This window comes from Phoca vitulina, unplaced genomic scaffold, assembly GCF_004348235.1.
Source record: "Phoca vitulina isolate PV1807 unplaced genomic scaffold, GSC_HSeal_1.0 scaffold7, whole genome shotgun sequence".
Classification (NCBI taxonomy): domain Eukaryota; kingdom Metazoa; phylum Chordata; class Mammalia; order Carnivora; family Phocidae; genus Phoca; species Phoca vitulina.
Window position 1 is genome coordinate 32,189,512 of NW_022589710.1, and position 26,780 is coordinate 32,216,291.

The window sequence follows — 26,780 nt, forward strand, 5'->3', positions numbered from 1 at the left end:
AGGTAACTTAAAGGTCAAAATATTTTGATTAATTTGGGTCAATTGATAAATTTAACAATTACATGGTTATATATTTGTCTAAAACTGTTGGTTTGCAAGATTTGGCTGCCCATTGGAGCCCACTGGAGAGAGGCCTAAAACATGCCTGGGTCCTGCCCTGAGAGATTCAGAATTGGTCTAGGGTACAGGCTGAGCAGAAGGATTTTTTAAACCTCTTCTAGATGATTCTAATACTTGAGTATGGCCTAAGATTTTAATTTTTCCAGGAGACCTTTAGAAAATTTTTCAGCAAATGATTTTTAAAAAATTATTTCTTACTGAAATTTTGATTCTGCTTTAATGTTTCTTTTCCAGAATTAAATGATCAAACTATATCAAGTCCTTTTTATCACCATAACAAAAAGATAAGTGACAGTGTATACAAATTTGGTATTTCTTTTAAAATATCCCTTGGCCTAAAAAAACGTCTTCTGTAGCGCACATATCAAGTGAAAATATTTGGTTAATACACAAATTTATCTAACTGTAACAAGTTATATAAGACTTGGGGACTTTTAGAATTTTAAAATTTATTTTTAATACTTAAAAAATAATCTATACTCAGTTACTATTTATTTGATTTAGGAATACACCCTAAGAATTAACTTGTTTACCTTTTATTTGCAAAAAGGAATGTTAATGCAAAAAGTAACGATCTTTGTTTTCAAGATGAAGTCTGGCATTTTAAGTTGTGACAAGCCTGTCCTCCACACGTGCCATTCGGAACCCCCAGCAGATACCCACTCAGCCATGCCATCGCAGTCCTCGGCCAGGGCACGTCTACTGCCCTTTCAGGAAGACATCCCTGTGTATTCCCAACACCTAAAAAAAGACTTAGAGGTGCCTCTCTTTACCCTCTCATAGCCACTCACTAGAGGAGTCCCTTGTATTTGAATCCACTATTTCCTTGTTTGTTCTCACAGTGTATGCACTTTGAGGTTCAGGGACCAGGTCTTATTCAACTTAGTAACTGCAGCATTTGCTGTGGTGTGAGGCTCAAAGGTGCTCCACGTGTTTCTGGAGCTGGTGCAGTGTTCCTGAAGGAGAGGGCCAGGACCTGCATGGCTGCAGTGACAGATGATGTCCAGAAGAGGACAGGCAAGGGCTGTTGAGCTGGAAGAGATCAAAGGCTTCTCTAGAAGTCCCATCCCTGAGAGCAGCCATTCAATAGGGAAAACCCAAAAGCTAGATTACAGGTGGCTCAGAGATGGTCAAGTAATCCAAGGAGCCATGGCTGACTGTCACCTCCCAGAGGAGGGCGCTAGATTTCAAGCAATCTGAGGAGTGCCTAATTTGGGTCTGATGCTTTGTAACTTGCTGTTAACTATCCATATTTTACAACCAGGGAAACTGGGGAGTAGAGGTTAAATAACACGTAAGACACAGAACCAAGATCTGAGCCCAGGTCCACTTACCTTCAAAGCCCACATAGTGCCAATGTTCCAGGAGCAGAAATAAGCGAATTTAGAGAAGCCAGAAACCTTCCTTGTGATCTCAGCTCCATTTCTGGTCCTTCAGAGACCTCTTCCCCATTCCTTAACTAGGGTCAAGTCTCTTTCCTGGTTAGGTTCTCTCATAGTTCTTTTGGTCCACCTGTAAAATCCCTTGTTACAGGGATTTTTACATACATTTGTATGATAACTGATTTTCCCACTACACCAGGAGCAGGAAAACTACAGCCTGAGGAGTTCTCTGACCCACAAACTCTGCAAATGGCCCAGAATTCATAACATCATCAATGACCACTATCTTCCCTACTTTTTGACCCTTCTAACCTTGGAGCAACCAGAGAAAGCCAAATATGCTTACTAATCACATAGGATGTCCTGCTCCTAGTTAGCTGTCCCCAGGCTCCCCATGCCAACAACCTCCAATCAGAGCACAGCTGACACCTTCCCTTTTCGTTCACAATAAACCTTTCCCATCCCCTGCCTGCCTTTGGATCTCTGCCCAAAGCAAGTGATGGTGACTCGCACTCCCTTGCTGTACCAGGCTTTATGCCTCAGCTTGTTTGCATGTAGTTGGTCTTTATTTCCACACTACAGTTCTCTACTTTCCATATAGTTATCAATAAGACCATCCTCAAAATATGTAAAAAAAAAAAAAAAAAAGGGGGGGGTGGGATATGGTATTAGTTACTCAGTGGGCTTAGCTTTTCAATATCGTCTATTTAAATCTGTTCCAACATAAAAGATTCCATCAGGTTTCAGACAAAAAGGGAGGACTCGCTCATGTGAAAAAAAGTGCAATTGACACTTTGAAATGATTTAGCTCTTAAAATTCTGCTTGATCTACAGTTGCTGGGGATGGCCTGACTTACCAAAGACAGTTTTGCCAAGTGACCAGGGCCCACCAGGGACCTGCTATGCACTTACACATGATAACTGTCACCAGGCTTGAGCGGCACCACAGAAACAGCTTTTTGGCTTATAAGAAAGTTTATCCACAAGAGTCTTCATTGGTCACGGAAACATTATTTCTTTTGTCAAGCAATACCCTCAGAACATTGGTTTCACCAAATACTTCAATCCTATCACTTTCTATCTCATTTCACTTTCTACAACTCACCTTTAAAATTGCTTATCTAATGGTGACATTCTTTAAAATGAAAACTCAATAACCTTACTAGGTGATATTTTCATTTCACCGCTCTCTCCTACACTCCATTCTCCTCCCTTTCCCCAGTCCTTTCTGCTGCCACCAGCCCGCCTTCCCCAGGGATTCCACCCCTGGCTTCTCTGGGTTGTACCTGTGCAAGAATTGACCTCCTCTTCCCACCACAGCCAGAATCTGGACAGAGTTCTGTGACCCTCATGTCTCACATGACATATCTTCTGTTTACGAAGATAAGGAAGTGTATAAAAGGACTTAAAAAGACTTCTTTGGAAAATGTTTAAAATAAGCTTCAAAAAATCAGAAAAATTAAGATTCGGTTATTTAGAAAACTCATGTAGGTGGAAGGGAGATTTGTCCAACACTGTTGCATTACCACGTTTGACCCCACAAATGAGAAGCAATATTTAGGTGAATGTGACATAAATTGGGGATGGATTATTAGGGATAATTATGTTATTTGGTTAGTTTTAAAATGCCTGTTTGATATTACTGGTTACAGTAAAATAACAAGTTCTTTGTAACCCAAAGCTTTTGAGATGTTACTTACTGTGGAGGTCTATTTCTGATTCCTGTTCCATAAGAAAATGCAGCTCTTCAAGATTCCCTTGTAGCCAAATGCTGATACGCTCAATGTTTTCATCTCTTTCCTTTAGCTTCTCTATCAGGTTTTTTATTTCTTGCAAAATCTCATCACCACTGTTTACCAGTTCCTTTAAAAAAAAATATTTTGGGGTGTGTGAATATAAATTCCAGATAAATAAAAACATTCTGAGTGAATCATATCCAAGACAAAAATATATATGCAAAATTGATATTATTCATGCAAAATAAATGTCCACAGCACATTCACAAAGTTCTGTAGAAGATCTCAGAAAAATGGATTAGCAAATGAGAATTTAATGGAATGCTCACTGAACTCTTAACTTTGAATTGGGTAGGATGGTGGTGGTGGCAGTGAGGGCGTAAGAAGCCAGCTCACCTTCAGAGCCGCATGGAACTGCACAGCATATTCAGCATGGCTTACAGCTGAAGAGAAAAAACTTTGGAACCAAGCTGGATCTGAGGTTTAAATCCCCATAAGTTCATTAACTGTTTGGTCTTGGGCAAAGTTACTTAAACTCTGAACCTCAGTAGCTTCATCTGAAAAAGATTAAAGGCTGAGAGCCAGGATCATATGTAAACTGTAAATACTCCCAAGTGGCAAAGCCAGGATTTGAACTCCAGCCTACCAGACTTTATAGTACGGAGTGGTGGAGAAGGAGCAGGGCTGGTAAAACATGGAGGACAGATGGACTTCAGATCTGACAACTTTGTCCTAAAATAGTATGTGTTCAGTTTGTGTTTGCAGGTGGGGGTGAGATGTCATTCTCTTTAACCAAATTGGTAGAGTAGGAAGACAATCTCCCAAAGGGTTAAGATTTCATAGTGACCTTTGACACCGCTAAAAATAAGACAACAGTGGCAAAGGAGTCACTGAGGCTAAGCCTCACATCACCAAACAGAATTGATTTCATTACAGTTTTGGCTCTCTCAGAAATGGAATTTTACACCAGTCAGTCAGGAATCACCTAATCAGCACTAGTTAGGTCATCTGCCTAATAATCCCTGCCATCCCCTAAAGGAACGTAATCTTGCAATAACCAACCTGCTTTTTGTGCTTAGTATAACTTCCGGGTTCCTGCTCCCTTCTGCCTATAAAAGTCCTCTGTTTTGTATAGCTCTTCAGAGCATCTTTTAATCTGCTAGCTTGGATGCTGCCTGATTCATGAATCATTGAATAAAGCCAATAAGATATTTAAAATTTACTCAGTTGAACTTTGGTTTTTTAATAATACAAAGCACACGTGTTAAGATATGATGGTTGTACTAACACTATCACTCCCCCTCAATCCTGACCTCCTGCCTTATGCAAGCACACGTGTACACACACACACACTTATTAGGTAGGTGAATATTTTTAGGAATATTCTATTTATGGAGGCAAAACAAAAAAAAAAGCTCACCTTAACTGTAGTCTGAAATTCAGCCCACAAATCCAAATACTGTGCTAAAATAAAGATTTTTAAAATGCAAAGGTTACAGAAATAATATGAAAATTTTTATGAAAGTAATGCTATTTGTTTTTCAAAAGTTGTGTTTATCTAAAACTTTCTACTTCCAAAATGACAGAATAACTGGATCAGACTTGCCCTCCCACTGTAAACAAGGAGGAAATATATTAAATATTTTTTTATCATTTATTTTTTTTAGTAGGCTTCATGCCCAATATGGGGCTTGAACTCACATCCCTGAGATCAAGAGTCACATGCTCTTCCGACTGAGCCAAGCAGGCGCCCCAAATACATCTGTTTTAATATCCAGTTTGCAGGTACTGGACAGCAGGCAGCACAGAATGGGATACCTGAAAGAAGGGTGACACATGAGGCAAACCTTATGGTCACTCGGCTTTCTGCAGGGGGCAATTTCCAGACCCAAGTGCAAGCAGAACAAGGCAGGTTTGCACACAGACACAGAAATCTGTACAAAGATTAGCAAATTGAATCCAGCAATATATAAAAACAATAATAGCTTTTGAACAAGCGGGTTTTATCTCAGCAGATTGGTTTAACATTCAAAAATGAATTGGTGCAATTTACCATCCTAACAGCATAAAAGAGAAACCCCACAGGCACTGCACATCTTCATGACCAACAGCCTCCAATAAGTACCTCGGGTGCCCAAGCCCGGGTGCCCCTGCTTGGCAGCACTCTGCATGTGCTGTCACGCATCATTCCTAGGGAAGTTCAGTGCATCTGTGCAACTACACTGGGTTTGCATCTGGTTTCCTCCACACTTACACCCATGCGCCTTTTCCCTTTGCTGATTTTACTCCGTATCCTTCAGTGTAATGGACACTAAGCATAACAACTTGAGCCTGGCAAATCCTAGCTGATCAGTGAGCCTAAGGATGGTCTTGAGGACCCCTAATACAGCACCTAAAAGCTGCAAAATCTTGCTAAGAAAAATAAGTTCTAAATAAATGGAGAAGTATACTGTGTTCTTAGATTGGAAGACTTAATTTTGTTAAGATGTCAGTTCTCCTCAAATTGATTTACAGATTCAACACAAACCCAATTAAGATCCCAGCAGGTATGCAATTATAGATTAATAAGCTGACTTTAAAACTTGTATGAAAATCAAGGGACCTATAATAGCCAAAATCATTCTAAGGGAGAAGCACAATCGCGGAGAACTTATGCTACCTGATTTCCAGGCTGAACATGAAACTACAGTAATCAGGACAGTGTGGTATTTGTATTAAGTCAGAATAAGGAACAGACTTATAAAATCGATTTTTGAAAAAGTCGTTCGGGTAGTACAATGCTAAAAAGATAGGCTTTTCAAAAATGATGCTAGAACAACTGGATATACATAAGAGAAAACATGAAATTCAACTCTTCACACCGTACAAAAACATGAGCTTGAAATGAATTGGAGAACTAGACATAAAAGCTAAAACTAAAAACTTATAAAGAAAACAGAAAATCTTTGAGAACTTGGCTTAGGCAAAAACGTCTTGGACACAAAAAGTACTACCCTTAAAAGATGAAATCGATAAAGTGACTTTTCCACAGGAAAAACTTTTGCTCTTTTCAAGACAATATTAAGAAAATGAAAAGTCAAGCCTCACACTGAAAAAGGACTCATTTCCAGAATACACAAAGATTTTAACTCAACAACACAAACAACACAAAGTAATGAGCCAAAGATTTGGACAGAAATGTGGCAGACTGTATTTTCCAGAGATGGCCCCACAATATACTCCATCCCACATGCTCTTCCCACAACGTGATGCCGACACCCCTCCCATTAGCGGTGGCATCCATGTCGCCTCCCCTTGGACCTGGGATGTTAGCTTTTGGCCCACAGCAGGCCAAGCAACTACATGGAGACTCTGGCTGTGAGCCAACAGCAGCACCAGGCACACTGAGCGAGTGGATGTGTCTTCAGATGACTCCAGTCCTCAGCTGCTGAGTTACCCCCAGCTACCAAGTTGCCCCAGCTGATATCATGTGGAGCAGACATGAGTGGTATCCACCAGGCTCCGACCAAATGACCAATTCAGGAGCAAAGAAAATAATCTGTAATATTTGTTATGCTGCAATAGATAATTGGTTCAAGACACTTCACAAAGGATGAGATACAAGCAGCCAAAAAGCACATGAAAAAATACTCAGCAGCATCAGTTAGAGAAATGCAAATAAAAATCACAATGAAATACCATTATAAAATGGGTTAAATGTTAACAATTTTAAGTATTTTGACAATTTTAAATGTTGGTGAGGATGTGGAGTATCCCATTGCTAGTGGGATGAGGAATTTGCACACCTACTCTGGCAAACTGTTTTGGCTGTTTCTTATAAAGTTAAACATACACTAACCATACACCCCAGCAATTCCACTCCTCAGTATTTACCCAAGAGAAATGAAAACAAATATTCACAAAAATACATGTAAGCATATAGTAACCAAAAACTGGAAACAATCCAAATGTCCTTCAAATGGTGAATGGATAAACAAAATACGGTATAGCTACATAAAGGAATACTACTATACAGCTATAAAAAGCAGCAAAGCAATGACACATACAACATGAATGGATCTAAAAAAGTTTCCTGAGTGCAAGAATCCAGGTACAAAAGTGTGAGTATTCCATCATTCCATTTGTATCTAATCCTTAGTGACAGAAAGCAGATCAGGGGCACCTGGGTAGCTCAGCTGGTTAAGCTTCGACTCTTGGTTTTGGCTCAGGTCATGATGTCAGGGTATGAGATTGAGCCCCTACATCAGGCTCCATTCTCAGCATGGAGTCTGCTTGAGATTCTTTCCCCCTTCCTCTCCTTCCCTCTCTGCTCCTCCCCCTGCTCTTGTGCTCTCTCTCACTCTCAATCTCTCTCTCTAAAATAAAAAAATAAAATCTTAAAAGAAAGAAAGCAGATCAATGGTTTCCAGACACTGGAAGTAGAGTGGGAAACCAACTACCAAGGGACATAAGAGAATTTTTCAGGGATAAAATGTTCTCTATCTTGCTTGAAGTGGCAGTGGTTACAGTGGTATGTACATTTATCAAAACTCGTTGAACTTTAGATGGGTTCATTTTATTGTATGCAAGTCAGTAAAATTTAAATAAACAAAAAAATTATTTTTTATATGTTCAGATCATCCCTAACACATTACTTACTCTGATGAGCCGTCAGTTGACAAGACAGGTCACTTGACATGGACTTGAGGTCTTCCTCTCCTTTTCTGTATTGTTCTATCTTGTTCTTCATGTATGCAATATACTGGAAATGAAAGACATGTGATTGCTTTAAGCAGTTTAGTTACTGTAAATTAATTATCCATGCAGTCATTTGGCACACATCTATTGATTCTTCTCCATGCCACTGACTGTTCTCAGAACAAGGGTTATAGTGGTGACCAGAGCCCTTGTCAAGCCTGCATTCTGCTGAGGGAGATAAAGGATCCAGCTTCCCAGTAAACATTTAAGCACCCAAATAAACATGGCATTCTGAATATAATTTGCCACAAAAAGAAATTAAAAGGTATTCTGCCTAAATGCATTGTGCCTACAAACAAAAAAGTGTTCTGTATGCAAAATGTGTGTGCAGGAAATGTACCAAGGCAGCCGTGCTTCCAGACTGGAGGAGTTCGCGTAAGACTTCAGAGAGAGGATTTCTCAAGTCTGGAGACCCCACAGAATTGCTCACTCCATTCAGATGTGACACTGGGCTGGGTGATGGTGGTAGTAATGGTTTGGTTAGTATTAAAGTCGTCGCTTTCTTTTCTGACCACCCAATGCTCAGGCAATGCTAAACTCTAAAGTCTCTGGGAACTCTGAAAGCATGGGCTTTGGATATAAACATGGCACCGGCTCAGTTTCAAGAGGGAAATAGTCAAATACTACAAACCACTGATACAAAAAAAAATCTTAGAAATCACATCTAGTACCACAGGAGACACAGAACTGTTTATAAGCAGGTTATAGGGTCTACTCATGGGGCCTTGATCTTGTGTCAGTCTGCATGGCTTGTTGACTGGTTTTGTAGTAAACCAGAGTAAAAACCCCTGTAGGCCAAGTCAAAGTCGTCATTCCTGCCCCTCTTTGAATGTGGACCACAGTTTGTAAGACTTGCCTAGTTCGGCTGGTTTCCCATAACTCTCAGATGTATAAACATACTGAATTCTAATTTATCCATTTATTTTCTCATTTCCTCAGGTAGGTGATGAGCTTCCTAAGAACTTGGGGTGGTGTCTTATTGATCTCTCTATTCACTGAGCCTTCCCCAAGGACTCAGTGGGTGCTTAGAATGTCTGCTGAGAGAAGCAATGTAACCAGCAGAACAGAGTAGGGAGTGAATAAGATAACAGCATAGCGTCATTCAGGACCTAGTAGATGGGCAATAAATTAGAAAACAGAACTTTCAGAATCAATTTTTCACATAGTCATCCATTTGCTTATCCATTACCAAAGTAGCAAAAAAAATTCCAAGTATTTTAATAAATAATCTATGTCATCTTGATAGGAAGACAATCTTGTGGAATATTTCCATGGGCAAAAGAAATGCCTTATAAGACTGTTTCAAGGACTAGAAGAATGAAGATGTATTGCACATGTGCAGGTTAGTGATGCTGGTACCTGGGCTCTGGAGCACATTTACCTTTTCAAAGTACATTAGTACCTCTTATACCATATTAATTCTGCCAAAAGCACATAATACTGGTGGATAACTGCTGCCATTTACCTGATGAAAAAGAGTACCCAAACAGGTAAAAGATTTTTCCCTTACTTAGAGTCTTACTGCCATTGGACTGTTTTTATTTTTCTAGCTATTAAAAATTATTAAAAATGTAGAGTCTCGGTTTCCTCATCTATAAAAGGGACTTAATATATTATCCACATTAATGGGTTATTGTGAGCATAACATGGGACTGAATCCCTTTTCCATGTGAGCCATTGTGCAAAACACTTGGGATACATGGATACAGATCCTCACCTTGAGGTCATTGTGGTTTACTGAAAAAAATGATACAATCAATACAAAACTGACAGACAACCTAGTTTTTAAATGGGCAAAACACTTGAACAGGTACTTCACAAAGAGGTATACAAAATGGCCACCAACATATAAATAGATGCTTCATTGATCAGCAGGAAAATGCAAACTAAAACCACAATGGGATACCACTACACACTCTCCAGAATGGTTAAGTGGAAAAAAAAAAAAAAATAACCAAAGTTTGGTGAGAATGTGGAACCAGTGGTGTTCTCACATACCCTGCTGGGAGTGGCGATTTTTGCAACTTCTTTGGGAGATGGCACTGTGCACGAGAGTGGATGGTCCACATCCCTATGGCTCTGCGATTCCACTTGAGGGGTATACCCAACAGAAATATGTACGTATGTTCCTGAAAACACATGTACTAGAATGTTCACAGTAACTATATTTGTAACAGCCCCAGCTAGAAATTCTCTAAACCCCCAGCAAGAGAGTATATAAATTGTAGTATAGTTATACACTTGAATACTATATACGGCACTAAGGTCAAACAAACCATAACTGCATTCAATATAATAAAGATGTACCTTGCAAACAAAGTATTAAGCAAGAGTGCATATTGTATCATTCCATACATATAATGTTCAGAAACAGACAAAACTAGTCTTTGGTCTTAGAAGCCAATATACTGTTACTTTACCTTGTGGGGAGGTTAGTGACAGGAAAGGACATAGAAGATATCTGGATACTGTTAATGCTTTGTTTCTTGATCTGGGTGCTGGTTGCCCATGTGTATTCATTACGTGTTTCACTTATGATTTGTGCATTGTTTCATATATAGTCTTTATTTCAAAAGTTTTAAGAGATACAATCTCCTTTTCCTTCTCCAATCCCTTGTAACTATTATAGGTCTAGGCAATTAACCAAAACTATCATGCAAAGTGAAGTGCCCTTGAACTTACTTTTCTTAATTTTTCATTTTCCAGGAGCAAAACATCTACTTTTAAGTCATGCACATAGATTTCATTTTCTAAGTTCTTTAGAGTTTCAAAGTGATTTTTAATCTTACGGCTTTCTTGATCTCGTAAGTATTTGAGTTCTTGCTTCACTTTTTCCTGCTCAAACATAAAACCCACAATTATCTCAGAGTTAAATAAGCAGGGCACCAGTGTATTAGACTGCCTGAACCACATTCAGAGAGCGGTTATAATTAATTCCTGAATCATCAGCAGAGGCTATGTATATCTTCCCTTAGAAAAACTTGATATTTAAAACTCCAGAGTTGATTCGATTCTGGGAAGATGGTGTAGTAAGAGGATCCTGAGCTCATCTCAAGCCATGGACACACTGAACTAACAGCCATATCTGTGCAACTATCTTTGAAAGTGACTCAAAGACTAGCAGAACCGACTCATAGAGAGGGGGCCACACTGAAAAGGGTAGGAGTGGCAGAGACATGGTTGGGAACCCAAACCCCAGCAAAACCAACCACAAACAGGAGAGATACCACAAGAAGCCAGAAGATCAGACCTCATGCCAGGCACCCCAGGCATGAGGGACCCACACTGGAAAGACAAGTCTCCATAACATTTAACTTTGAAAACCAGTGGGGCTTAAATTCATGAGTCTTTACAATCAACAGGGCTTAACTCTGGTACTTTAAAAATCAGTAGGCTTAACTCTGGGAGAGCTGGAGTGCTAGAGGACAGTAGGAAACCGAGTCCCCACCCTTAAGGAGCCAGCATAACAAACAATCCTGCTGAGACACAGCATAGACGCAGCTGTTTGAAAGCACCTGGGGTATACAGGAAGATTTATTTACTAATCTCAGAACGTATGTTGGAGGGGCAGGGATCTTTAGGAGACCATTATAGAACAAAAGTGGTGGTGGGTGCCATTTCTCTTCCTCCCTGCTTACCCCCAACCTTGTTCGCCAGACACTTGCAGGAAGCAGCATGAATGCTCTCCACCTATCTTGTTGACTAGCGCCCTGCCCCTGTATTCCCCTGCAGACAGGCCCAATCCAACCTGCCATAACTCCAAAGACATCCCTCCAAAGTGACTCCTGCCCTGGGGAGAGAGGAAGATATCCACAAAACATGCCAGTGTACCCACAGTCCCAGCAGCTGAACCTTATGGCTGGCAGCACAGTGAGAGTGCCCGGCTGATCAGTGAGCCGGCAGCCCCAGCAGACTGACTGGGGGTAGGCATCTGATCTGAGGGCAAGCCCCGCCCACCAATGAAGCCTCTCAGGGGACAAGGAAAGGAGAGTGACCTACGGCTCTGTGCAATGACAGCCCCAGCAGATGGGCTGCGAGGGGGCATCTGGTTTGAATGCTGACAGCACCTAACCACAAGCCCTCAGCAGCCCCAGACTGTCCCTTTAACAGCACAGAGACCAAACCCTGCCTGGGGCACATAAAACAGGCAAAGAAGGCCATTGCAATGGACTTGACTATAGGGAAACGTGGTTCAGCCACAACAGTGGGGTGAACACAACCCACAAAGGTTAGATGCCATTGAAGTGCCCAGCTCTGGTGAACAGGGAGCACTGCACCATTGGGTACCACAGGACCTTTTCTTCATAAGGCCACTACTTACTTTCAAGATCAGGAGATGTAGCTGACTTTTATAATACATAGAAAAACAACAACAACAACAACAACAACAACAGAGTTAGACAAAATGAGGAGGCAGAGGAATAAGTGCCAAATGAAAAAACAGGGATAAAACCACAGCAAAAGAGCCAAATGAAACAGAGATAAGCAATATCCTTGAAAAACAACTCAAATTAATGGTCATAAGATTACTCACCAGGCTTGAGAAATGAGTGGAGGATCTCAGACCTTCAATAAAGAGATACAAAATATAAAACAGAACCCGAGATGAAGAACTCAATAACTGCAATGAAAAGTCCACTAGAGGAAATCAAGAGCAGATTAGAGGAGGCAGAAGAACAGATCAGTGATCTGGAAGACAGATGTATTGGAAAGCAACCAAGCTGAAAAGCAAACAAAAAATATAATAGAAAATGAGAATAGGTTAAGGGCACTAAGTGATGTCATCAAGCATAATAACATGTGCATTGTAAGGATTCCAGGAGAGAGAGAGAAGGAGGCAGAAAATTTATTTGAAAAAAATAATAGCTGAAAACTTCCCTAATCTGAGAAAGGAAAGAGACATCCAGATCCAGGAGGCAGAGAGAGCACCCAACAAAATTAATGCCAGGAGGTCCACACATAGTAATTAAAATGGCATAACATAGTGATAAAGAGAGAATTTTAAAAGGAGTAAAAGAAAACAGTATATACAAGGGAAATCCCATAAACCTATCAGCTGATTTTTCAGTAGAAACTTTACAGGCCAGAAGAGAATGGCATAACATAGTCAAAGTGCTGAAAGAAAAAAGAACCTGCAACCAAGAATACTCTACTCAGCAAAGCTGTTACTCAGAATTGAAGGAAAGAGAGAGGGTTTCCCAAAGTTAAAAGAATTCATGACCACTAAACCTGCCTTATAAGAAATGTTAAAGGGAATTCTTTAAGTGGGAAAAAAATGCCATAATCAGGAGTAAGAAAACTATGAAAGGAAAAAAATTTCACAAGTAAATTCAAACGTATAGTAAAAGTATATTAATCACTTATAAAACCAATATGGAGGTAACGCACAAAAGGAGTAAAATCAATTATATCTATAAAAATCAGCCAAAGGATACACAATTTTTTTAAAATGTAAAGTATGACCTCATATACATAAAATGTGTGCAGGGTTAGTAAAAACTTAGTGCTTTTAGGGGCACCTGGGTGGCTCTGTCAGTTAAGCATTGACTCTTGATTTCAGAGCTCAGGTCATGATCTCAGGGCTGTGGGATTGAGCCCCAAGTTGGGCTCCATGCTGGGCATGGAGTCTGCTTGAGATTCTCTCTCTCCCTCTTCTTCTAACCCTCCTCCCCCCTTAAAAAATAAAAATAAATGGTGCTGGGAAAACAGCATACCTACATGCAAAAGAATGAAACTGGACTATTTTACTACCTTATACACAGAAATAAACTCAAAATGGATTAAAGTCCTAAATGTGAGACTGGAAACCATAAAATTCTTAATGAAAACATAGGCAGTAATTTCTTTGACATCAGCCATAAAAATATTTTCCTAGATATATCTCCTTGAGCAAGGGAAACAAAAGCAACAATAAACTACTGGGACTACATCAAAATAAAAAGTTTTGCACAGTGATGGAAACCATTAACAAAACAAAACACAACCTAATGAATTCGGGAGAAGATATTTGCAAATGATATATCTGATAAGGTGTTAATATAAAAAAATATATAAAGAACTTATACAACTCAACACCAAAAAACCCAAACAATCCAGTTAAAAAATGCACAGAGGACAGGAAAAGATATTTTTCCAAAGAAGACATACAGATGACCAACGCACACATGAAAAAATCCTCAACATCACTAATCATCAGGGAAATGCAAATCAAAACCACAATGAGAGATGGCAGAATAGGAGAATCCTAAGCACACTTTGTCCCACAGATACACATAGGTAGCACCCACATCAGGGCAAATAACCCAGTAAACAACCTGAAAACTGGCAGAACACACTCTCTCTCCACAGCTAAATGTAGAGAAGAGGCCACATTGAAAAGGATAGCAAGGGCAGAGACATGGTCAGGAGCCAAACTGATCCATAGGAGGGAGGGACTACAGACATAGAGAGGGGAAAGGAAAAGACCCCTCCCGCACCGGGAAGATGAATCCCCACAACATTGGCTTTAAAAACCAGATGGGCTTAACTTTGTGAGTTCTTACAGTTAGTGGGGCTTAACACCTAGAACTTTAAAAATCAGTGGGTTGGGCTCTGGGATGGGTGGAGAGCAATAGAAAACTGAGTTCCCACCCTTAAAGATAAATCACAACAAACAGCTCCACTGAGATGCAGCATGGAAGCAGCAGTTTGAAAAATGCCTGGGGTACACAGGAAGGAGATTTATTTACCAATCTCAGAGCATGTACTGGAGGAGCAGGGATCTTTGGGAGACTTCTCCAAGAACAAAGGGATTGGCAGGCACCATTTCCCTTCCCAGACCCCCATACTAGATACATAGACACCTTCAGGAACCAGTGCAGCCTGAACACTCCTGCCTAGCTTGCTAACACCACACCCTGCCCTTATGCTGTTCCTCAAACCTCCCCCCTCCAATCTGGTAAGGCAGTTTTCTAACGTGGCTCCAGGTCCCTCCCACAGCAGACCAGCAGTGACCTTGCTGGCACCTCATGCCCCACCTCTGCATTCTTCTACAGACCTGCCCTTGGCAGTTCTCCAGGCCACAGGTCCCCTCCTGCAGCAGACCAGCACACAATTTTCTAACAACATGCACTCACCCGTATTCTCTTGTAGACCCACCCTTAGCAGGAGTGCATCCAAAGCAGTGCCCCAAGCCTGGCAATGTGCAAGCATCCCTCACTGAGGCCAGCACCATTCCAAAGTGACTCCTGTCCCAGGGAGAGGGGAAGATAACCATACACATTTGTCTGATTTAGACCCCAGCAGTGGGCTGGGGGCAGACATCTGGTCTGACTGTAGGCCCCACCCACCAATGAAAGCTTCTCAAGAGGACAACACTGCAAAGCACCTTACAGTTCAGTGCTACCACAGCTCCAGCAAATGCCTAGTCTGACTCAGCTCAAGCCCAAGGTGACCCCAGACTGGCTCACTAACAGCACAGGGACAAAGTCCTGCCCACAATAGTCAGAGAGGACCATTGCAGACAGCTGGACTGAAGGCAAACATGGTTCCACCACAGAAGTAGGGTACATGCAACACACATAGGAGACCCCTTGAGGCACGAATTTCTGGTGAACAGGGAACACTGCACTGCAGGGCATTACAGGACCTCTTCTTCATAAGGCCACCACTTTCAAGAGCAGGAGACATAGCTGATATTCCTGACACATGGGAACAGACACAGAGAGTTAGTGAAAATGAGGAGACAGAAGAATATGTCCCAAATGAAAGAATAGGATAAAATCACAGCAAGAGAGACAAACGAAATGGAAATAAGTAATAGGTATGATAATATAAAGTAATGGTCATAAAGATACTCACTGGACTTGAGAAAAGAGTTGAGGACCTCAGTCAGACTCTCAACAAAGAGATAGAAAACATAAAAGAGAATCAATTAGAGATGAAGGACTCAATAACTGGAATAAAAAATACACTAGAGGGAATAAATAGTAAACTAGAGAAAGCAGAAGAATGTATCAGTGACCTGGAGGATAAAGTAATAGAAAACAATCAAGCTGAGTAGGAGAGAGAAAAAAAGACTAATAAAAATGAAAATAGATTAAGGGAACTCAACGATATCATCAAGTGTTACAACTTTCACATTATAGGGATCCCAGGAGAAGGGAGAGAAAAGGGGGCAGAAAATTTATTTGAAGACATAATAGCTGAAAACATCCCTAATCTGGGGAAGGAAATAGACATCCAGATTTAGGATGCACAGAGAACCCCCAACAAAATCAACCCACGGAGGTCCACACCAAGATATGTGGTAATTAAAATGGCAAAATGTAGTAATAAAGAGAGGATTCTTAAAGCAGCAAGAGAAAAGAAAGTTACATACAAGGAAACCCCATGAGCCTATCAGATGATTTTTTTTCAGCAGAAACATCACAGACAGATGGGAGTGTCATGATATATTTAAAGTCTAAAAGGAAAAAATCCTGCATCCAAGAATACTTTATTCAGCAAGGCTATCATTCAGAATAGAAGGGGAGATAAAGAGTTTCCCAGACAATCAAAAGTTAAAGGAGGTCATGACCACTACATCAGCCTTACAAGAAATGTTAAGGGGGATTCTTTGAGTGGAAAGGAAAGACCATAAGCAGTACTAAGAAAGTAGGAAGCATAAAAGTATATCTATAAAAATCAGTCAAGGGATTCACAAAGTACAAGAATGTGAAATATGATACCATATACCTAAAATGTTGGGGGTGGGAGAGAGTAAAAATTCAGTGCTTTTAGCATAGGTTCAAACTTAAGTGACCATCAACTTAATATAAACTTCTATATGTATAAGAAGTTATATAAATCTAATGGAGACCACAAATAAACAACCAGTAATAGGTATGCAAAAAATAAAGAGAAAGGAATCTGAGTATGTCACTAAAAAGCCAGCAAAATGTGAAAAAAGCAAGCAGGAGGAAAAAAAGAACAGAGAAGAACTACAAAAACAACAATACAACAAGTAACAAAATGGCACTAAGTATATACCTATCAGTAATTACTTTGAATGTAAATGGACTAAACACTCCAAACAAAAGACATATGGTAATGGAATGGATTAAAAACACAAGACCCATCTATATGCTACCTACAAGAGACTCATTTCAGTCCTAAAGACACATGCAGATCGTAAGTGAAGGGATGGAAAAGCATTTATCATGCAAATGGAAGTGAAAATAAAGTCAGGATAGTAATATTTATATCAGACAAAATACACTTTAAAATACTGTAATAAGAGAAAAAGAATCATAAAGGGAATCATAATCATAAAGGGAACAATCCAACATGAAGATATTTGTAAATATTTATGCCCCCAACATGGGAGCACCCAAATACATAGCAAACAGCATCAAAAAAAGAAACAATAGTAATACAATAATAATAGGAGACTTTAACACCCCACTTACATCAATGGATAGATCATCCATACAGAAAATCAACTAGGAAACAGTGGTTTTGAAGGACACGTTGGACCAAATGGATTTAACAGATATATTCAGAATATTCCATCCTGAAACAGTGGAATACATATTCTTTTCAAGTACACATGGAACATGCTCCAGAATAGATCACATATTAGGCCACAAAACAAATCTCAGCAAACTCAAAAAGACAAATCATACCATGCATCCTTTCCAACCACAATGCTATGAAACTAGAAATCAACCACAAGAAAAATCTGGAAAGAACATATATATGTAACTTAAATATGCTACTAAACAATAAATGGGTCAACTAAGAAATCAAAGAGGAAATAAAAAAAATACATGGAGACAAATGAAAATGAAAACATAACAGTCCAAAATCTTTGGGGGTGCAATAAAAGCTGTTCTGAGAGGGAAGTTTATAGCAACACAGGCCTACCCCAAGAAGATCGAAAAATCTCAAATAAACAACCTAACCTTATACCTAAAGGAGCTAGAAAAAAAGAACAAAGCCCAAAGCCAATAGAATGAAGGAAATAATAAAGATTAGAGCAGAAATAAATGAAATAAAAATTAAGAAAAAAAAACAATAAAACAGATGGATAAAGTCGGGAGCTGGTTCTTTGAAAATGTAAACAAAATTGATAAACCGTTAGCCAGACTTATCGTAAAAGACAAAGAGAGAACTCAAACAAAATCAGAAATGAGAGAGGAGAAATCACAACCAACACCACAGAAAACAAAACAGAAAAGGATTGTAAAATAATATCATGAAAAATTATATGCCAACAAATTAGACAACATAGAAGAAATGGAAACATTCCTAGAAACATATAAGCCCCCAAAACTAAATCAGGAAGAAATAGAAAATTTGAACAGACTGATTACCAGCAATGAAATTGAATCAGCAATCATAAAACTCCCAACAAACAAAAGTCCAGGATGAGATGGCTTTGCAGGTATATTCTACCAAACATTTAAAGAAGAGTTCATACCTATTCTTCTCAAACTATTCCAAAAAAAATAGAGGATAAAGGAAAGCCTCCCAATTCATTCTATGAAGCCAGCATTACCCTGATACCACAACCATGTAAAGACACTACAAAAAAGGGAAATTACAGGCCAATATCTCTGATGAACACAGATGCAAAAATCCTCAACAAAATATTAGCAAACTGGATCCAACAGTACATTAAAAAAATTATTCATCAGGATTCAAGTGGGATATTCCTTGGATGCAAGTATGGTTGAATATTTGCAAATCAATCAACATAATGCATCATGTCAACAAAGGAATGGAGACAAACCATATGATCATTTCAATAGATGCAGAAAAAGCATTTGACAAAGTATGACATTTTTCATGATAAAAACCCTCAACAGAGTAGGTTTAGAGTGACCATACCTCAACATAATAAAGGTCTTATATGAAAACCCCACAGCTAACAGCATACTCAATGGTGAAAAACTGATAGCTTTCTCCCTAAGATCAGGAAAAAGACAAGAACGTCCACTCTCACAAGTTTTTTTTTTCCCCCAACATAGTACTGGAAGTCTGAGCCACAGCAATTAGACAAGAAAAAGAAATAAAAGGTATCCAGATTGGTAAGTAAAAATTTCATTGTTTGCAGATGACATGATACTCTATATAGAAAACCCTGAAGACTCCACCAGAAAACTACTAGAACTGATAAATGGATTCATTAAGTTAGCAGGATACAAAATCAATATATAGAAACCTGTTGCATTTCTATACACCAATAATGAAGTAGCAGAAAGAGAAATTAATGAAACAGTCCCACTTACAATTGCACCAAAAATAATAAAATACCTAGGAATAAGCTTAACAAAGGAGGTGAAAGACTTGTACTCTGACTATAAAACATTGATGAAAGAAATAGAAGATGACACAAACAAATGGAAAGATAACCCATACTCACAGACTGGGAGAACAAATATTGTTTAAACGTTCATACTACCCAAAGCAATCTACGGATTTAATGCAATCCTTATCAAAATACTAATAGTATTTCTCACAGAACTAGAACAAATAATACTAAAATTTGTATGGAACATCACAAGACCCTGAATAGCCAAAGCAAGCTTAAAAAGAACAAAACTTGAGGTATTACAATCCCAGATTTCATGATATTCTACAAAGCCATAGTAATGAAAACAGTATGGTACTGGCACAAAAACAGACATATAAACCAATGGTACAGAACAGAGAGCCCAGAAATAAGCCCACAATTATATGGTCAATTAATCTTCAACAAGGGAGGCAAGAATATGCAATAAAGACAGTCTCTTCAACAAACAGTGATGGGAAAACTGTACATCTACATGCAAAAGAAAGAAGCTAAACCACCTTCTTACACCATACACAGAAATAAACTCGAAATGGATTAAAGACCTAAATGGGGAACCTGATACCATAAAAATTCTAGAAGAGATCACAGGTAGTAATTTCTCTGACATCAGCCATAGCAACATTTTTCTAGGTATGTCTCCTGAGGGAAGGGAAACAAAAGCAAAAATAAACTATTGGGACTACATCAAAACAAAAAGCTTCTGCACAGCAAAGGAAGCAATCAACAAAACTAAAAAACAACCTGATGAAGGGGAGAAGATATTTGCAAATGACATATCTGACATACACTTTTAGTATCCAAAAATATAAAGAACTTATACAACTCAACACTAAAAAACCAAGTAGTCCAATTTAAAAATGAGCAAAAGACATGAACAGACATTTCTCCAAAGAAGACATTCAGATGGCCAACGGACACATGAAAAGATGCTCAACATCACCCATCGGCAGGACAATGCAAACCAAAATCACAATAAGGTATCACCTCACACCTGTCAGAATGGCTAAACAAAAAACTCAAGAAACAACAAGTGTTGGCGAGAATGTGGAGAAAAAGGAACCCTCGGGCACTTTTGGTGGGAATGCAAATTGGTACAGCCACTGTGGAAAACAATATGGAGTTTCCTTGAAAAATTAAAAATAAAAATACCCTACAATCCAGGAATCGTACTACCTGGGTATTTACCCAAATAATATGAAAAGCTAATTTAAAGGGATATATTGACCCCTTGGTTTATTGTAGCATTATTTACAATAGCCAAGATACGGAAGCAACCTAAGTGTCCATGGATAAATGAATGGATAAAGGAGATGTGGTATATATATACAGAATGGAATATTCCTCAGCCAAAAAAACAAATGAGATCTTGCCATTTGCAATAACATGGATGGACCTCGAGTGTATAATGCTTAGTGAAATAAGTCAGCCAGGGAAAGACAAATACCATATTGATTTCACTCTTACATGGCATTTAGAAACAAAACAAACAGAAAAAAGTACACAAACAAAAAAACAGACTCTTAAATACAGAGAACAAACTGGTGGTTGCCAGAGGGGTGGTGGGTGCCAGGATGAGTATAATAAGTAAAGAGGATTAAGAGTACACTTATTGTGATGAGCACTGCGTACTGTATAGCATTGTTGAAAGATCATATTGTACACCTGAAATTAATATAACACTATATGTTAATTATACCTGAATAAAAAATAAATAAAACTCCAAAGCTGATTTATGGAAATTTTTTCATAAACTCTGGGAAGCAAGTTAAGACAAGTTGTTGAAACAATTTCATAAAACAGAATATATTTGATATATGAACAACTGTATGGCAAAAATGGGGGAGAAAGAAGTGGACTTTATTGAGGCTTTTTCAGGGAAAATTTCATATTTCTTGAGGAGAAAAGAATATTACTTTATGGATTTTTCAGAATTTTCTACTGAATTCTGTATTTGGTTCTTAGTCATTATACTGTTATAAATCACATAATCTTTAGTCATTGTATAATCATCATTAGCAGAATCTTACTAAGAAAATACAATTGCATATATAATATACTTACTAGTACTCTTCCCCTTCATCTTTCTCTATATCCACAACATGTTAAAAGTTACTTTTGATATCAGCGCATCTCAAAAAATAGAGTGTTTCTATTTTTAACTGGCCAACTCTACACACATATGTTTATCATTAACTACTGATTATACATTTTAAAAAGGTAGTAAACGTCTCTTTACCTTCTCTCATTTCATATAGACCACTCCCTCCCCACCTCTGCAACCTCTGTGCACTTATCCTGGTCTTCACAGGAAATTACAGAATAACAGATCTGAAAAGAACCTTAGAAAGCATCTTCCAATCTCTAACTTAAATAAGAAAACTGAGCCTCCCCCAATGATTTTCCCATGATTACACGTTAGTTGCGTCTAGAGTCTCTATGTTTACATACATACATACATACACACACACACACAATTACAGTTTGTATATATCAGTATTCTAATAAATGAAAGAAGAAGGAATGCATTGACTCTTTACCGTGTTGCTAAAATATCTCGAAAAGTCTTTTGCCATTTGAGAAATGTAATCATTTAGTAAATTCTGCTCCTGCTTTTGTGCTATAAGAGAAAAAATAAATACCCACAATGTTTAGCTTTAAAAAATGAAAATAAGGCATGTGCCTAATTTTAAAAGTCATATACTATTATAAGGCTTATAACAAAAAACAGACGTCAGGTGCTTTCCAATGTAGTACCCACCCTTATGTTTGACTCCTCTGAATTAACCATTTTTAAACTCATTTTGACTTTTTCTTTCATTTTTTTAATAAATGCTTATATGGCTATTTCTTGATTTGTCATTTTAAGACATTTTCTACTTTCTTCCTAATATAGAAGAGAACATAGAATGCTTACTCCCATTCCCATGTCTCCCTCCCACACTTACAACCTACCTCTATGTTTCCCCCTTCTAACCTCCCCACAAATTCATGTTTTTTAAAATGAATTTTAACTATTTAGATTATGACAATGTAAATATTATTCACAGATGAGACAAATGGTGTTGTATAATTATACCTCCTCTCTGGTATAATTTTTTGTTTTTCTAGGAGTTAAAAATAGCCTCACTTTTTTTTACTTGCTTAGTTTTCCATGTACACATTAATTCATTAAAATCTGTAATAGAATTGTAAAATCTTCCAAATATTACTTCTCATGTGGTCAAACACCTTAGGTAATCTATCAGCTCCATTCACCTTCCCTTCCCCACTGCTTTCTGTGTTTGTTTTTCTTTAGGCCTCCTGCACAGCTGAACACGTGGGACTTTCCTTTGCATCCCCCTTATGCTGGACTCCTGTTTCCTGAATTTCACATCGTCCTCTTTTTCTTGATTTATTCCCTCTTTGCTGAAGCAAGTTTTGTACTAACTTCTTGAGACAGAGTAAATGAAACATTTTGAGGTCTTATATATCTGAATGCAGCTCTATTCTATATTTGTACTTGACTAATAGTTTGGATGGGCAGCTAATGTTGGAAAGTATTTTCTCTCAGAATTTTGAAGGCAATGTCTTCTAACGTTTAGTGTAATATTACAGTTAAGAAGTCTAAAACCATTCTGATTACTAATATTTTGTGTAAGATCTGCTTTTTCTCTCTAGAAGCCTTTGGGATATTTTTTTTTCCTCCTGAAATCCCAAAGTGATGTACTTAGTGTCTTTTCTTTCAGAAATTGCACTGGGGATTTGATGGGCCTTTTCAAATAGAAAAATCATATTCTCCAGTTCTGAGAAATATTTTTGTATTATTTCTTGGATAACTTTATCCTTTGCATTTTTTTCTATCTTCTTTTTTCTGGCCTTCCTGTTAGATAGTCAACATCTCAGAATAGTCTTCTAATTTTCTTACTCTTTTATCCTGTTCCTCAGCTCCTTATTTTTTGTTCTATTTTTGGAGAGATTTCCTCAACTTTTCTTAGAATCCTCCTATTGAATCTTAAAATTTTGGTTGTTATATTTTTCATTTCTAAGAACTCTTTCTTGTTTTCTGTTCTTTCTTTAAACATCTTGTTCTTTTTTCATAAATGCAGTATCTTTTTCCTCTACAAATATAACTCTAAGATATATCCTCCATAACATATAGAATGTATACTTTGTATAATATGTAGAGACTATAAATACACATTATATATAATATAGAGAGAATATATATTCTCTGAGAATATATTTTTAAAAGTATTCTCAGATTCTTTGTGTCATCTGTGTTTCCATCAACTTCTGTTTTTCTGTCTGCTTTAGTTTCTACCTTTCATTTTGGAATTTTTCCTGAGGTGTCTGGTGATCTTTGATTGTCTAATCCTATTTAAGCATGAGGCACTAAAATTTCAGTTCCTGGGTGGGCTTCACTACACAGTAATCAGGAAGGGACCAGGCATTTTGTTGGGGGAATCCTCAAATGTTAGATTATGTAGGGCTTTCCTCTGAGATGGTTTGGTTTCCTTAGAGAAGAATCCAACCACCTCCTTCTTCAGAGTGGGGAAGGGATTACAGAATAGTCACACACAATGGGCTGGCAGCCTTCGTCAAGCTGAGCAGTGGAAGGGGGTCTCTGTACAGCATCTGTCTTCTACCCTCAGTCATATTTGATATCCTGCAGTTTAGAATCTGTTGGGAGGAATAGTCACTCAGTTGCACAGAAGAGGGCATCTGACCTGTAGGTCTCATTGCTTGTTATAAAGATTTTCAACCAATCTTCAGCCCTGTGACTCATCTCAGCTTCAAGATATCAGGGTCCTCCAATGCCCAAGACTTGCCCTGGCATTGTCTCTCCTGTGAAGAGAACGTCTTGCTTTCATGGTATGCTTTTTTGCAGGCATTTGCTATTCATATTTCCCTTCCTGTTAACAAATCTATCCAATTACACCTTCTAAAAATTTGTTGATGCTTATTATCTGTGGATATCTTCTCTGCCAGTCTCTGCACTTGTGAGTTTATAACTTTTTTCCCTAAAAAAACATCTTTTACATACATTTTTTATGAAGTTTCATTAGGGAGAAAAGATAGATGCATGTTTTATCCATCATATTTAACCAAAAGTCATTACATTGTTTTTTATATGTACTGAGCTGATTCTATCCTCTGTAAGTCTCACTGCTGGCAGGTGAAGCATATTTTCCTACTCTCTGGAACACATTGCTCTTATGGTCCCTTTTCTACCTTTCTCTTGCCTTCCCATCTTTTCTCTACTTTCTTTAGTAGTTCTCTCTTTTCTTTGCCTCAAGAGAATCAGAACTTGCAATATATGGCAATACATTGCTTATTTTCATACTCATCCTGTTTCTTACATCCTCCACCTAGCACAAGAAGGGACAGGAGGAAAGATTGGGGATGGAGTACATGTGTATCATGACTCTTTGTAGAAGTAGCAAACAAACAAACAAACAAACAAAAATCTACCTGAGTTAACTAAATGAAAATCTGGCAATAATTGGAAAATCAATGGAGGAATGGCAACCAGACCAATTATCCAAAGTACTTATTCTTATAACCTTATATATTTTTTATTTTTATTTAAATTAAATTTAATTAACATATACTGTATTATTAGTTTCAGAGGTAGAATTTAGTGATTCATCAGTTGCAGACAATAGCCAGTGCTCATTACTTCAAGTGCCCTCCTTAATGCCCATCACCCTGTTACCTCGTCCCCCATCCACCTCCCCTCCTGCAACCCTGTTCGTTTCCTGTAGTTAAGAGTCTCTTATGGCTTGTCTCCCTCTCTATTTTCCTCTTATTTTATTTTCCCTTCCCTTCCCCTACGTTCATCTGTTTTATTTCTTAAATTCCACATATGAGTGAAATCATATGGTATTTGTCCTTCTCTGACTTACTTTGCTTAGCATAATAGCCTCTAGTTCCATCTACATCATTGAAAATGGCAAGATTTCATCTTTTTGATGGCTGAGTAATATTCCATTGTATATATATACCACATCTTCTTTATCCATTCATCTGTTGTTGGACATCTGGGTTCTTTCTGTAGTTTGGTTATTGTGGATATTGCTGCTACAAACATTGGAGTGCAGGTGCCCCTTCAGATCACTAAGTTTGTATTCTTTGGAAAAATACTTAGTAGTGCAATTGCTAGGTTATAGGGTAGTTCTATTTTTAACGTCTTGAAGAACCTCCATACTGTTTTCCAGAATGGCTGCACCAGCTTGCATTCCCACCAACAATGTAGGAGGGTTCCCCTTTCTCTGCATCCTCACCAACATCTGTTGTTTCCTGACTTGTTAATTTTAGCCATTCTGACTGGTGTGAGGTGGTATCTCATTGAGGTTTTGATTTGTATTTCCCTGATGCCGAGTGATGTTGAGCACTTTTTCATGTGTCTATTGGCCATCTGGATGTCTTCGTTGCAGAAATGTCTGTTCATATCTTCTGCCCATTTCTTGACTGGATTTTTTTGTTTTTTGGGTGTTGAGTTTGATAAGTTCTTTATAGATTTTGGATACTAGCCCTTTATCAGATAAGACATTTGCAAATATCTTCTCCCATTCTATAGGTTGCCTTTTAGTTTTGTTGACTGTTTCCTTTGCTGTGAAGCTTTTTATCTTGATAAAGTCCCAATCATTTTTGCTTTTGCTTCCTTGTCTTTGAAGACATGTCTAGCAAGAAGTTGCTACTGCTGAGGTCAGAGAGGTTGCTGCCTGTGTTGTCCTCTAGGATTTTGATGGTTTCCTGTCTCACATTTAGGTCTTTCAACCATTTTGAGTCTATTTTTGTGTATGGTGTAAGAAAGTGGTCCAGTTTTATTCTTCTGCATGTTGCTGTCCAATTTTCCCAACACCATTTGTTGAAGAGACTGTCTTTTTCCATTGGATATTCTTTCCTGCTCTGTCAAAGATTAGTTCACCATAGAGTTGAGGGTCCATTTCTGGGCTCTCTATTCTGTTCCATTGATCTATGTGGCTGTTTTTGTGCCAGTACCATGCTGTCTTGATGATTACAGCTGTGTAACATAGCTTGATGTCCAGAATTGTGATGCCTCCAGCTTTGGTTTTCTTTTTCAATATTACTTTGGTTATTTGGGGCTTATAATCTTATATTCTTAAAATTCACTTTCCTTGGCAATTACCACTATTCACTTTAAAATATTTGTTTTACATTTCAATATACTGGGTTTCTATAGGATTGTATCTTTTTGACACAGACAGTTTTGATTTCTATCCCCGTGCTCAGCAGGGAGTCTACTTAAGATTCTCTACCTCTCCCTATACCCCTCTCCCTGATTGTGTGCTCTCTCTCTAAAATAAATAAATCTTTAAAAAAAGAAACAAAAAACACTCCACATGGTAGCAGTTAAAGGAATGTTTTCTACCCTTACAAAGTACACAGAGAAACCACATAATACAGTTGCTACTAATTCTTAATTTTAAAGTCTTTAAAAGAGAAAAGGAAAAATTTAACAAGAGCAACAGTAAGACTGTGATG

The 26,780-nt window shown here is 38.2% G+C and overlaps 1 protein-coding gene across 1 annotated transcript in view; it reads right to left on the reverse strand.

Annotated features, from left to right (window-relative positions):
• Window positions 1–26,780, reverse strand: part of CCDC175 (coiled-coil domain containing 175) — a 63,581-nt gene that overhangs the window by 1,359 nt on the left and 35,442 nt on the right. Inside the window, exons 15-19 of the mRNA XM_032405223.1 lie at window positions 21,830–21,909; window positions 10,658–10,810; window positions 7,877–7,979; window positions 4,659–4,702; window positions 3,203–3,365 (exon numbers count right to left, since the gene is read on the reverse strand). Of these exons, the coding sequence (XP_032261114.1) occupies window positions 3,203–3,365; window positions 4,659–4,702; window positions 7,877–7,979; window positions 10,658–10,810; window positions 21,830–21,909 (543 nt within the window). The remainder of the gene's footprint in view (window positions 1–3,202; window positions 3,366–4,658; window positions 4,703–7,876; window positions 7,980–10,657; window positions 10,811–21,829; window positions 21,910–26,780) is intronic.